At 37.0% G+C, this 14,698-nt stretch overlaps 1 protein-coding gene across 1 annotated transcript; it reads right to left on the reverse strand.

Moving 5' to 3' along the window:
• Nucleotides 1–291: 291 nt before the first annotated feature.
• Nucleotides 292–14,606, reverse strand: CEP76 (centrosomal protein 76kDa). Its single transcript, XM_010086393.1, has 12 exons — nucleotides 14,586–14,606; nucleotides 13,901–14,056; nucleotides 13,482–13,563; nucleotides 12,899–13,123; nucleotides 11,580–11,765; nucleotides 9,701–9,798; nucleotides 8,902–9,030; nucleotides 6,048–6,239; nucleotides 3,536–3,702; nucleotides 2,309–2,642; nucleotides 954–1,171; nucleotides 292–485 (listed from the first exon to the last, which is right to left on the reverse strand). Exons 2-12 carry the CDS (start codon nucleotides 14,054–14,056, stop codon nucleotides 347–349), a joined length of 1,926 nt encoding a protein of 641 aa, XP_010084695.1. The 5' UTR covers nucleotides 14,586–14,606; the 3' UTR covers nucleotides 292–346.
• Between the last annotated feature and the right edge of the window lie 92 nt (nucleotides 14,607–14,698).

The raw sequence follows: 14,698 nt of genomic DNA on the forward strand, positions 1-14,698 counted from the left end.
TAAAACAGTCTCTCACCCTGGAGAGGTAAAGCAGACATTTTTCTAAATAAATTCTCACACCAATTCAGAACTGCAGAAGAGAAGCCAGTATTTTATGCACACATTTTAGGAACCTGACCCACATTCCTCTAAGTATTAAAAGTAACTTTTATTAAAAATAAAAATAAATTCTTTTTATAAATACAATCATTACTGTGTACACAATCCTTCTCAATACACACATTGTGGTATTCAAAATCAGTGGCATTTAGATAAAATACAATACTAGTTTTGCATAATTTTATACCCACATACATTATTTTGCAGATCTAAAAAAAGATTTGAATTATTTTGTTTTGTTTTGTTTTCAAAGGACAGAGCGGTATTTGCAAGAAAACATGATCCAAACAGCACAAGCAGATTCAGGGTATGTAAACACTCGTACACGAACTGCAAGTCGCACTTGGTCTCCCCTACAACAGATTATTTCTTCACAAAAAGGAGACCTATTTGACAAAAAGAACAAGAGCAATAGATATTACCAAGCTATTATTAAAATTTTAAATTACATATGTGCAGCTATTTCAAATGTGACTTATGCTTAACTAACAACAAGTGTCATGAGTCTGTCATTACAAATAATAATATTGTTCTATAGTGCAGGGGCTGTTGCCTTAGAGGAAAACAAGGCCAATGTTGATCATTTCTAACAAGGACAGAGAAATGAACTCCTCGTTCTTTAATTTAACCCATGAGAAGCCTATCATCACTCAACTCACCAATGTAACATAAAAGCTCTGTACCCCATGACCCATTACCTGTACTATACATCTCTTCTTCAGTTCTAATTTAAAGAAATGAATTTTCTTTAAGTGTCATTATAAAAAAAAACCCGAGTTGCAATTCATAATTAAGTATTACTATTTGGTTTTAGTATTTGGTTTTAACACATGTATCTTTGCATTTAAACTTACCGAAGACATGTGGCAAATGCTCTCCTGGCATTTCTGTATACAAAATGGATAGGAAACCCTTTAAATGTGTGACCATCAGGTACTGCTCTTCGTACAGCATCTTGAAACTCTTCATTACCTGCAGAAATACTTGTTGTACGTTCGAGCTCATAGGCTGCCAATGCTGGTGACAACAGATAGGACAGATGGTCATCCCAAACAGTAGAAAGGCCAAGATCCTGTGAGGCAAGTCACAGAATGATGATAACTGTGCAGAATTAACGTTAGGATATTAATAAACTTCTATGCTGTATAGATTCAAATAAATCCATGACAAATCTTGAATTTGTAGTTAATGGAAGTGAATCCATGAAGCAATAAGATTTGATTCACACACCAACAAAAAGAATCAAACACCACCAACAAAATAGCAAACATTTACCAAGACATGAAGTTAGACTACTAGACTAAAACAGGATCAGCAGAGTTGAAACTGCATATGTTAGCTACAATATCTCTGCATGAAATGTAAGAAGACAGTGCATAAACAGACCACAAAAATATGGGAAAGATCAAGAGTCACCTCACATTTTTCTAATGTCTCTCATGGAAACCCACTTCTGAAAAAACAATGCAGAACAGCTCCCCAGACCACATACACGTACGTGTACATGCACCTTCTTCCTACCATCCCACAAGTGCAAAGTATAAAAATCTACCACATATGCATTCAACACTGCAGAAGACTCATGCTCTGAAAATTACTTGCCACCCCAAAGATTAAGTATTGTGTGGGGAGACAAAAACAAAAACAACCAAAAAATTCCCATTAAAAACAGACAAGCTAACAGGGATTTAACGTATCATCTCCTTCATATCCAGCACAGGAAGAATCATTTCTGGCACATTACATCTTCTAAAAATCCTGATAAAGGATGAAAGTAACTTCTAGAAATAGCTTCAGATTTTGTCTGCGTTTATTTAGGGACCAAAAACATTTGTGCTGGATAGTCAAAGCCCACTGACAACCAGATTTGATCTTCCTAGGTCTTTTACAGACCACTCATAGGTAGGCTGCAGGTGCCAGTAAGCTGAAAATCACAAACCTAGAACAAGAGGCAAAGGCAGAGTGGAGGGGAAGAGCCCACACACGAGGCTACAAATCACCACTGCAAACAATGAGGTCTAAACTAGCTCAGTACAGTCTTTCCAAACAATTTTTCAGTTACTTCACTCTTCACATACTGCATTTCTGCAAAAGCTGATAGAAAACACATCGCAAAAATACGAGGATGCAAACTAACAAATGGCTATCCAAAACAAATATACAGTAAAATACCGCAACAGATCAATAACAATCTTTAAACAGTTATTACCTTTCTGTGTTCAGAGACCAGTATTCTCAGCTGCAATTCTATCTCATTGCTTGTTACCGCAGGATCTACTGTTGAAGCACACAGAGGAGGAAAAGGGGGAACTGAAGACGTTGTTCCAGGGGCACATACAGATTTTATTGCTTCTCCACTCATGGGTTTCCATTTAGATTCATCATGCAGGTCAAACACACAGACCTCCACAGCATCAGAGGGCTGACAATTTCCAAAAAACTTTTGATGGTTGAAAATACAACCTATTGTGCGATAAGGATACAGTGGCTTGGGTTGTTCAACTAGTGGAGGGTCATCAGGGTTGATAGGTCTGTGGATGTACCTAATAAAAAACATTCAATCTCTTATCAATACACCTTATTTCAAAGCAAGGTAAAAGTATTTAAATAGGACATATATAAGCCATTTCTCCTTTTAAAAACAGAAGACAAGTTTGTTAACATTTTTTTTGGTTCCACAAAATGGCACGCATTTATTTACAGAAAAGTAATTATACACGTTTTGGAGGCATAACATACAATAAAATAATACATGAATTTTTTCTTTAAATCTAGAAAAATAAGATGATTAATCAAGCAGATACTCAACAGCAATTAAATTTTGCAACTACAACAACATACCCACGCAATTTCCCCACTATTCATCACATTTGGAGAAATACATCTTCAAATGCTAATCACAGAATACACAAACAGTAGCAAAACAGAATTGCTTATTTTCAACACTGGATGTAACAGGTTCCAGAAGCTTTGGAATACAAAACAACTATGTGTGCCCTTCTAACTTGACTCAAGTGAGAGAGAATGTTAGAGAACTTACAGAGATTTATGCAGGGGAAAAAAGTAATGTAACACTGATTTCACAGATGAAATAAGGAAAAAAATATGGGTTCCTAAACAATCAGATTTCATATCCTTCTTTACAAATGATGGCAGCAACAGCATCCATGGCAATCAGCTGCCATAAGACACAAAACAGTTACTACACAGTATTAAAGCCACTGAAAACTGTATTACAAACTGCTGAAATATTTCACCTCTCACTGAACCAGTTATTTTCCAAACAAAAGCACCACACTGAAAAAAGATTCAAAGATAAAAGTCACCTGGACTACATGACAGGGTATAAAGAGAAATACATAAAAAGCAACAACAAAAATATCCCACATATACCTCAGTATACACTGTTCAGTTCTCTTATATTCCTTTTACTCACCTATGTCCTGTTAAACTCTCCCAAAAAGTAATTGTTCCATCAGTTCCACAAGTCATTACCCAAGTGTGGGGGACTCCTTTTGCTTTTGTTCCAACACACACAAAGGCTTCCAATCCAAACCCAAGAAGAAGACTGCACAGAAGGTTAGCGTGATCTTCACAGTCACCCTAGACAGTAAATATTAGTAAGCTGCTTTGAGTATCAAGCATGGACAAAATCTTAAAGAAATAGTGATATTTCTCTAACCATTATTTAACAAGTCATGTTTCCCTCCTGTTTACCTAAAGTACCCATCAGAAGTCAAGATTTCAAGGTTCAAACTTGACAAGCTCTAGTTTTCTGTAACAGAATAAATCAGTTAAAAACTCATAGAATCACAGAATGGTTTGGGTTGGAAGGGACCCTAGAGATCATCGAGTTCCAACCCCCCTGCCATGGGCAGGGACACCTCCCACTAGCCCAGGTTGCTCAAAGCTCCACTAGACCAGGTTGCTCAAAGCCTCATCCAGCCTGGCCTTGAACACCTCCAGGGATGGGGCATCCACAGCTTCTCTGGGCAACCTGGGCCACTGCCTTACCACCCTCACAGTAAAGAATTTCTTCCTAATATCTAGTCTAAATCTGCCCTCTTCCAGTTTAAATCCATTACCCCTCGTCCTACCACTACATGCCCTTGTAAAATGTCCCTCCCCATCTCTCCTGTAGCCCCCTTCAGGTACTGGAAGGCCGCTATGAGGTCCCCCCTGGAGCCTTCTCTTCTCCAGGCTGAACAACCCCGACTCTCTCAGCCTGTCCTCATAGGGGAGGTGTTCCAGCCCTCTGATCATCAATTTTGATATCAAAAAAAGTAGCATGTCCTAATGACAGGCTATTTATATTTTTTATTCAAATACAGTGTAAGAGTATACTGGAAAACATTTCCTATGTTCCTATAAAGATAGTTTCAAGTAATCCAAAACCAGAATCTATCGATCCATGAAGACAAAACCAATATTCTAATTAAATGTATAAACATATATAAGACAAATACCTGAGGTAATACTAGAAATTACACAGTATTTTCACACAGAAAATTTAGTCATGTAATAAAATGTAATTCTACTGTTACTTCACTGCCTTGAATGTGTTGTCAAAGTTCAGAAATTAAACAAAGATAAAACCTCCCCCCTAGATCTAACTATAAACCAGCTGAAAGTTGTCTGTAGCTGCTTTTCCCTTCAGTCAGAAAAACTGTTCTTTTATAAATACATTACTACCATTGATAATTCACAGAAAACAATTTCCGAATGTGATGTCTAATCTTCTTTTTCTCTTAAGTTTTTTACAGGTGTTAGCTGGAAAGTAAGAACAAAATTCTTCATGTAATGAAGCCTTCATAATACGAAGCACAGCATTCAGAAGTAAAGCAGTGAGGTTTTTTAGTCAAATTACGATTCAGAATGTTGAAAACAGAAATCAGTGTTCTTGGATGTATCTGTTCATTGCACAGGTAACACAATCTTCACCTACCATAAGGTACAAGGGAAATATGCAAAGAAGTAGGGTTAACCAAGTTTCTAGTGAACCTGTGTTCATTTAATAATGCCATACCACTTTCCACAAGAAAAATAATGGTCCAGCTGGTGTCTCAGGGGCTAAATTCAGCTATTTTCCACTTCTGCCTTGGAGGAAACTTCTTCTCTATGTCTCCAAACACAACAGTCCTCAAACTCAAAGTCGCTATCCATCTGAAAGCCAGTGGGGTAGCCCGTAGTGCTTTTATATGGTACGCATGCATGATACGACATTCAGAGACGACAGCTAATGCCTGCTCTGTGTGGTCTTTGAGCCAGGCCTAAAAATTGGGATACAGCCCCTACTGCCACACATCTTTTTAATACAAACACAGGAGTGACATTATTTTTGAATGCAGAAGTATCTCAGTGGCAATGAAAAGCATTGACCAATCCAAAGAGGTACTAAAAGGGATTGCTGTTACATTTATTCACACAACAGAAGAGCTATAATCCAGAATGAGTTACAATTTATTTCATATATTATAGTAAAATAATAAAAGTGTCAGGTCACCAACAGTAAGGCTGAAACTTTTAGTGAAAATCCCTATTGTGCAAAAATGGAATGTAAAGACTGTCAGTATATTTTAGCCCATCTGAAAAACCACAGTTTTTCAAAAGAGACTTTTTCAACTCTTTCGGGATTAGTCTAGATTCTAAACTAGTGTCCTGCACACTAGCAGGGATTCATCGAATAATTACAAGGGATCTTAGAAAAGCAAATGAAGAAAAGCAAGCTCATTTTCAAACAGGTGCATTGACAAACGGACCCCAACAACAGCCTTCTTTGTCTACTATTTAACATCTACATATCTTTAAAAAGATCTTAAACAAATTATTGCAACAGAATTATCCAAATTTTATTTAATCCATGTATTTGCAATCTGTTTTAAATTACTGACTTCAGTTAGAATATGATACCAACTCTGTCGTGTCACGCAAGGACTATTTTCACGTACCTTGTTTCTACACAAAAAAGCAAGAAGGGTGCACCACTGTTCTTGTTTGCCACCACCTCCTCCAATGACAGGAGCTCTTTCATAACCCAGGACACTGACAAATCGCGCTGCTTGTCTAGGTGTGTCTAGTAACCTGCCTGCTCGAAGTGGTCTGATATATGAACATACTGGATGGTTTACTCCATTTTCATCCTGAACATATAAAATATGGTTATTTGCCAGCCACGCAAATACCACAGAAGATTAATCTTAACTTAGACAGTCTTTTTTTCAATAGGATTTATTCTCCCTGAAATAATTATCACTCAAAAATATTAAGACACAAAAATACTTCTAGAATTAAGACACAAAGACTATTAAGGCAACTCATTTAGAGACACTACAGTTAGATTTTTCCGCTGGCTCTGTCACTCATACGACATTTCGGACTAGAAGTTTGAATACATGGAGCACCACAGGCTGCACTTAATTTTCTTAAATGGGTGAGGAACTGTTCATGCTCCACCCACTATCCATTTCCACGTTATCATCAAGCAAAAAACCAAACCAAGTCCCCACACACAGTAAAACCCACAACAAACCCAAAAAACAACCTCCCCAAAAAACATTAAACACTCAGCAGCTGATTTAAAATTTTAAAATGTGTCTATTTGCTTCTGAATTTGAATACTCCACCTCTTAACACCAAAAAGCAATAAAATTTACTAACAATGAAGTCACTAGATTTATATAAATTAAGAGAGTAATAATACTAAGAATTTCTAATTTCTTGAAAAAGTGAAAAAGTAAGAAGACCAGAAAAAGGTCTGGTTTATTACATGCTGCAGGGAAATACTGTGATTATCAACCATTAAAACTATTTCAAAAAGTATAGAACTCTTCCTCACTGGGCTAAATTGGTACTTCTATGTTAATATATTTTAAAAGGGATCAGAGCCCTTTAAACCTCTGCAGCTTCAGGAAATCACAGTCTCATATTTTTACTGTAGTCACATATTGCCTCTGTTAAGGTTTTGTCATGCTTTTCCAGCAAGCTGGTGTAAGAAAAGCAGCATTTATTTGAAGCTGACTGGAATCTGTTGAAAATAATTGCACAGCTTGCAAGCAATCAAAAGAAATCACAGGCAGGATTAATTATTTAATATAGTTTTATATATGTAATGCAGGCTTCTGCAATATGCATATGAAACTGGCTGATAACGAAATTATCAAACAATTCTGATAATCTAATTTCTGTTCCCAGAAGTGAGAAAGGCCATAAAGGGCAGTTTTCCTAACCCTTTCTATGGCCAGCGAGAGACAATATAAGCTCTCTATAGGTACTGAACTTGCAGGGTGTCTAGTTCTTACAGCGCTCTGAGGGCTGCCAGTTTCTGTACTGGTCTGTAACAAAGAACTTAGTTCTCTAATCCTATCCACAAACCCCTCCCCCTCCAACCTCCTTCCCAACCCTACTGTACCTTTCTTGGTGCAGAAAATAGAACACCATTAATTCATACATTGCTTTATTCTCAAAACAGGACAAGTCCCATTTTTACCTCATGTCCGCCGTCAAACTCTCAGTTCTAGAATTCTCTATTTAATTATGTATTTGTTTCTCTGTATACCCTGCCCTGAAACCCTTAAGCCTTTGTACTGGGTCTGGTTGGAATAGAGTTAATTTTTAGCAGCCCCTATGGCGCTGTATTTTAGATTTGCTGGTAACACATCAGTGTTTTAGCTGTTGCTGAGCCATGTTTGCTCAGTGTCAAGGCCTTCTCTGCTTCTCATTCTGCTCCTACGTGGAGTAGGTTCGGGATGGACAAAAGGCTGGGGGGAGACAAGGCCAGGACAGCTGACCTGAAGTGACCAAAGGGATATTCCATGCCCATATAGCGTCATGTTCAGCAACAAAACTGATGGGGACTTTTTGTAAACTTGCCCCTGCTTGAGGACTAGCTTGGGCATCAGCCTGCTGGTAGGAGGTAGTGAGTAATTGTCTTTGCATCACTTTTTTTCCCCACTCTTCCTTTTATTTCTTTTACTTATTAAACCATCTTTATCTTGACCCAGGAGTTTTTCCTTGCTTTTGCCCTTTCTATTCTCACCTCCATCCTGCTGGGGTGGAGTGAGTGAGTGACTGGGTAGGGGCTCAGCTGCTGGCTGGGATCTGGAAGTTCACATCACTACTGAACACTTAGGCACAGACAGAATGGAGCTGTTACTGCACTGAAGAGAAGAAGTAGGCACAGATCACTTCAGGACGTTACTTTAAGGTAGTAAGCTACTGTGCTAGGAAAATTGCTGCTATGCAAGCTGAATTCATAGCATGAAAAATGCAAGTATTATACCTTTCCTTTTACTGAGGGACAGTTACCAAGGAGCAACTGACAGAGTAATTTATTAGCCTACAATAATTATGTCCGTAGCTAGCACGAAGCATTAACCAGACAGATTGTTTTACAGAACTCAAATATTGTGTGGATCTGTTCTAACAGATCTAGAAAGTCCGTTTTTTATAACTGTTTTATCTGGTATAAAACTTGTTTGAAATAGTTTGCACAGATCACTGAAGTCTTTGCCATTTGTGAGTATTCAAGGAAAAGACAAAGGAGGCTTTATCACCTCATACATACATCAGAGGTGGTTGGAGCAACCCTGCTGTCTGCATCATGCTATTAAGCTTCAATACAAAAATAGAAACTGAATCCTTACAAATTTCATTTTTTGCATGATACACCACATGTAGTCCTGACCTACATGTAACCACATCATAAAATGTGTATAGATTTATACACCCATAAACTTCAAAATACATCAAAAAATAAAAAGATAACTTAAAGAAAGGATTGGTCTGCTTTTAAAATTTACAAACCTGTGCAAAAATCTTTACGAGCCTTATGTTGTGTGTAGGCCTAATCTGTAGGTATTCTCTCCACCATTGTTTAGCATATACAAGGAATAACCGTTCTTTTTCTGCTGTTTTCTGACGTTCCAAAGCAAACTACAGGCAAGAAAAACATAACCAATCACATGCATATTCATTCCAAACAGGAAAAAACCCCCATAATCAATAAGTACATTAACACCAAATCCTGGCATATGTAAAATAAAGCTTAATATTTAAAGTGTGCCATGCGAATGCTGAAGAATTGTATTTTTAGATGAAAATCCAACGAACAAAAACCTCAATACATTTCTTGTTTGTCGGCTCATGTATCAAGCTTGACTGAAGTGTGTTCATCTTAAGTGATGCACTTCTGTACAGAAGGATTGTTCAGCTTTTTATGTACAGAAGAGGATCTGCATGCACCTTCACGCCAACATTTACTGGCTTTCCAGGCAGAATAGCCTTGAAATTACTGTTTCAACTGGGAAGGAGAACAAGAAAACATATACTACCTGAAGGAAATTAGGTGTATTGCATCTTTCTCATTTTTTCTTCTTAAAGTTTTGATACAAGTAATTAGAAAAACTATTAAAGTAATATTTCAAATAAAGCAATGTTCAGTATAAACAACGGAGTTTAAAAAATTGTAATTATGTTTAAATTTAATGGGAAAAAAAAAGAACCACCAAACATTCAAAAACCCACAGCACTCAGTAAGTAATTCCATACTGAGCCTCCCGCTCCCCAATTAAAGCATAGGTCCGCCCTCCCAGAAATTACTTACTTGAGTATCAATTACTTCTGGAGACAGCGTCTTATTAAGCTGTGGATACATTTCCAGTCTGATGTTTAAAACACCAACAGAAACCTTTGATTCTGTACCTTTGAACCAAAATAAATTTTGATCAGTTCTCTCAAATTCAATTTACTTAGGACATTTCAGCCAGGCATGTTATCTATATAGTTATGAAAAATAACTAAACTTCTTTAAATATATGCAAAACAGGCATCTTTATTTAATTTCCAAACTCAAATGAGGCTGTAAGAGAGCATAACCTGGCCAAAATAGCACACCTCTAGATCTGAGATGACTCTCCAAGACCCTCTTTGCAGCCAGTACTGGGAGGTATGAGATGAATGTCATTCTAGAAACATCTAGAACAGGCATCCAAAATAAGAGTACACACTGTAAATGTGCCTATTCCTACTGGTTGCACAGGTAGCTCAAACGTAAGTAGCTGGAAATAAGTAAAGATCATCTTCCCCATGATACAGTTTATCATGAAGCACCCAGAGTACCATACAAATAGATTAATCAACTTTAAAAAACCCAAAACAACCAAACAAACCACAAAACCCCACAAACCTAATGCTGTTGCATAATGCTGAAATCACATAAAGAACAAGAACTATTACAAAACAATAGAGAGATGGGATCACAAGCAATACAAGCAATAGAAACCTCACACAGTAGTTTGTCTTTTTATCTGAGATGGCAGCATGCTTTGATATTCTTGATGCATTTTGTACAAAGACAAGACTTTAGAGAGGAGAAAAAGCACTGGATTTACTGGATTAATACTTTATTACTTGGAAAAAAGCTAATGATAATTAGATTTAACTCCTCCTACCACCCATATGAGTATTAAACTCATTTATTATTCATTTCCAAGTCATTACAAATAAAAAGCACTCCATTTGAGAGACTATCCAAACCCATATGGATTACTAAAGTTTTGCCACTGTCAGCATTTTCAGAAGGAAATTAAGGTAACAAACATATTAGCAAATAAACTTATTAGATTTGGTTTTGCAGGATGAAACACTGCACCAAATCATATCCCCCCCCCCGCAAAAGAAAAGCAGGCAACAGTGATAACAATCAGGAATAACTTGCACAGTATATCCAATCGTCAAAACATTTTTACAGTATAATTTAATCTCTTCTGAAACTATCAACAACTGCTCACCCACCTAACAGGTAGAGAAACTGCAATAAATACCCAAATGACTCAGCAGCTACTACTTGACCAAACTCTGGGCTAGCTAGCATAGGAAGTCAGGAAGATTGAGTCCTAGATCTAATCTTTATCCACTAAATCATAATATCCTAAAAACTTAGCTTGGAACTCCTAAAAAGAGAAGTGGGAACAAGTGGTACACAAAAATACACGTGTATACTAACTGCTAAGCACCTAAACAAAGCTGTTCAACCCTGCTGTCAGAAAACATGCTTAGAGCTGCTGGAATAAATGGCAGCACAGCAAAGATCACTTTCTTTAGCAGTTGCTAGTTTGCTATGAAAGGGACACAAACTAGACTTGACTCTTCAGTGCACCAGTCCCATATCTTCCTGGACATGAACTGGTTGATTTTCGGTTGGTTGGTTTATTTTTGATAACTCATCCAGATTTTGCAGAAAATCAATAGTGGGAGTTCCCAGACATGGGGGCCATTGTTACACAGGATCTGGAATACACATTTTAGTATTCTTAACAGGAAAATCTGACCGTTAGTCTCCTACACATTTTCTACGGATACCTTATAGTAATTTATGAGTTGAACTAAAATTAAACTACATCATAAATACTGCTTTAAGCTTATAAGCAAGCTCAGTACCCAATATTTTAAGTAGTCGTTACAGCCTTATTATTTATTCTTACCTACACCCAGGAGTTCAACAGCAACATTTGTTACACCATTCTCTGCAGCCAAGACAGATCGCCACTCCAAGAAATAGGATGCTACTAATGTTGTCTCACCAAATGTGTCTGTTTTGATCAGAACCATATGCACTGGATCACATATAGATAACATAGTGGTTGCATCCACCATTTTACTTCCATCACCTGCCATTATTAAACCAAGATAAAACAGCAAGAATATTATCAGTCCCAAGTCCTCCTCAAAATGAAAGAAGTATACATGTACATTCATTGGATACATTGCATTTTAAGAAAAATCTCGTGTCCAGAAGCGTAAACAATGATCACATCTTAAAAATCAAACTCAGGTTAGGACAGAGCTACAGAAAGATTACAGTTAATTTAGAGATTATTCCTATAGTTGAGTACTCCAAGGTAACTGGTTCAACTGCACAAAAATTAAAATAGAATTAGCATTTAAGAAAAAGAACATTTAAGCACCATCAAGTAAAAGCAACTGAAAAAATATTCTTTAATAAGTTGAAATGTGTCAGGTCAACTTACTATACACGAATATTTAGGAAACAACTTTCTCTGTAGTTAAGCCTGACTCTATGATATAAACTGCTCCATAAGCAGCAGAATTAACAAAGTCTGGTTTTCTTTGAATTTGTGGTGTATTCACTCCCTTCCCCCCCAAGTCCAATCACAGTAACTCTGGCTTTCTGTCTGTTCCCTGACATTCCATGAGCTACCCTGAATTTCTATAGGATTCAGGTGGTAACAGCATCCTCTTCCTCTGTCCCACTATCTCAAGTCTTCTCTATTTATTCCAGAAGTTTTTTCATAACATACTTAGGTCCTACCATGTTCCCTGGCTACAAACAGAAAAATGGTAATACAGGCTGTGGAGGACTGACTCTTCTGCAGGTATTTGCCAACTGGTAGGCAAACAGAACTCACATTAAAGTTTTTCCTTCCATATGATGACAAATTTGTGTTTCGCTTCTTCACTTGTCAGCACAAAGTTCATGAAAATCCCAGCCACCTTACTATCTCTTACCATCTCTGAGACTATCACATCACTTTCAATTATGGATATGGTTGGTCAAATTCTAAAGTTATTTTAGAGTGGAAAAGAAGAGGCAAGAGTGGAGAAAGATCTACAAGTGGCATAACTTAATACAGTAATCAGTTTCCTTAGAAAAACATGATAAAAAATAAAAAAGAAAGCCAACAAATAATATCAAACACATTTCACAATACCCTCAAATCAGGAGGAAAAAAAAGAAAAAAAAAAAAGACAGCATCAGTTTTAAACCCACAATATTCCTTACCTAGGCTATCCTTGTGTACTTCAAGTAAAAAACCATCATGAAAATCTGGCTCACAGGCACAGGGGACAGGTTTAGAGCGGAAGCGCTGATTTCGAAAATGTAAACACAGAGTGAAGGTAGAACAGATTTGTCCAGGAAGAGGCTCCGGTTCCTGAAGATGTTCCAGAAAAGCTTTTCCACCCAAAACCTGAAGGTAAAGATACCTCCGTGTTGGGTCAATGTTAGCTGTAAAGCGTAGTAATAAAAATGAAGAGACTACAAACAGATCTTAGGAAGCAAGCTAAATATCAGTTAACTAGCTGGAGACTAGAAAAAATAAACTTTTTTGGAAAAGTGCTTAGAAGAAAGTGATTTTTAAAATGTAAGGAAGTTAATGTAAAATAAACTTTTTTTTTTTTTTCAAAATTCACACTTTATGCAACCCTAATTTCTGCTGCTTACATGAATTTACTTCCTGTAGATAAGCAGGAAAAACATTCACCTTTATGCCAGTTCATACTGGATTACGAATTCAGACTTCAAAAACCATAGACTTCAAATTTCTCTCAAAACTATTATCCAAATATTGAAATAAGCAACATACTTTTTTGCAAAACTGGTGGTTCTCTGTCAACAAAATGTGTTGATGGTTTTGGAGCTGAAGTCCTCTCCTTTTCATTCACATCCTAGAATTACAATTAAGACTTTTTAAGGTGTCAAAGGAGGCAACAGTGCTCTTACCACAGTCTTCTAAAAATTAAAGAACCCTCCATTACATCTGGGTGCCACTCCTCAGGTATGCTCCCTTCTAGTCACTGAGATGTAACGAAACGGAACAAATACTTTCAGTGTAGTATTATCATTAAACCAATTGCATATGCATTAAGCTGTTCTGCTCCTAATATGTCACAAATCAGTAAAGCCATTACAAACCTTCAGAAGTAATGAGCTTTCACATTGTCAAAACACCAAGCCAGTAAGAGGAATATGCAAAAATATCTTCACTTTTCAAAAGCTACTTACAGTTACAAATTTAAGTTCCTTCATAACATCATCAATGATTCCTCGTTGTCTTAAGGCTTTTATAAGATCATCTGTGGTTAACTGCTGATGCTCCGGTGCTAATTCTTCACGTATAGTCTCAGCAAGAACTTCTCTGATCCTGCCATGGACATCCATCTGAAAGAAAATTCACTATATGCTACAAATTCAAGCTCTTTATATGGTAGCAGCTATGACTAAACACTCCAAAAGACAAAAGGTCTCTCTCAGGAACAGAAATAACTACATCAAAATATTAAACCTTTCATAACTAATCAAACCAGTCACTATCGCACCAAAGCAGCTCTACCAGTTAAAAAATATGAGCATACCAAACCAGAGCATTTTCACTGCTCTTGATAGCATCCCCTGCCTTGAACTTCCTTCCTTACAAACAAATCCATCAATTATAAAACCATCACTGTTTTAACTTCTTGTCTCCCTCAAAATTCAAACTTAGGATAACAGTTTATTATTTATAAGGGGAAAAGTACAGCCTTATATACTTGTAAGTAAGGCACAAAAGTAGTACTTCTCTATTACAAGCTTCCCCTGTGCACAAAGGGAAGTCAGAGAATTTATCTTCTTCATCTCAGCTGGGAAACTGCATGGATTTGTAAAGCTGTTTCTCACACAGTAAGGATGTTAAGGCCACAGCCATCAGCACCTGAAATATTTTCTGATATATGAGTTGAAGCATTCCTACTTATTTCCCCGTCAGTTCAAGATCCCACCCAAGAATCTCGCTCAAAAAGCAGCAAGTGTGGGGAAAAAAAAAAA

Source organism: Pterocles gutturalis, unplaced genomic scaffold, assembly GCF_000699245.1.
Source record: "Pterocles gutturalis isolate BGI_N339 unplaced genomic scaffold, ASM69924v1 scaffold2321, whole genome shotgun sequence".
NCBI lineage: Eukaryota > Metazoa > Chordata > Aves > Pterocliformes > Pteroclidae > Pterocles > Pterocles gutturalis.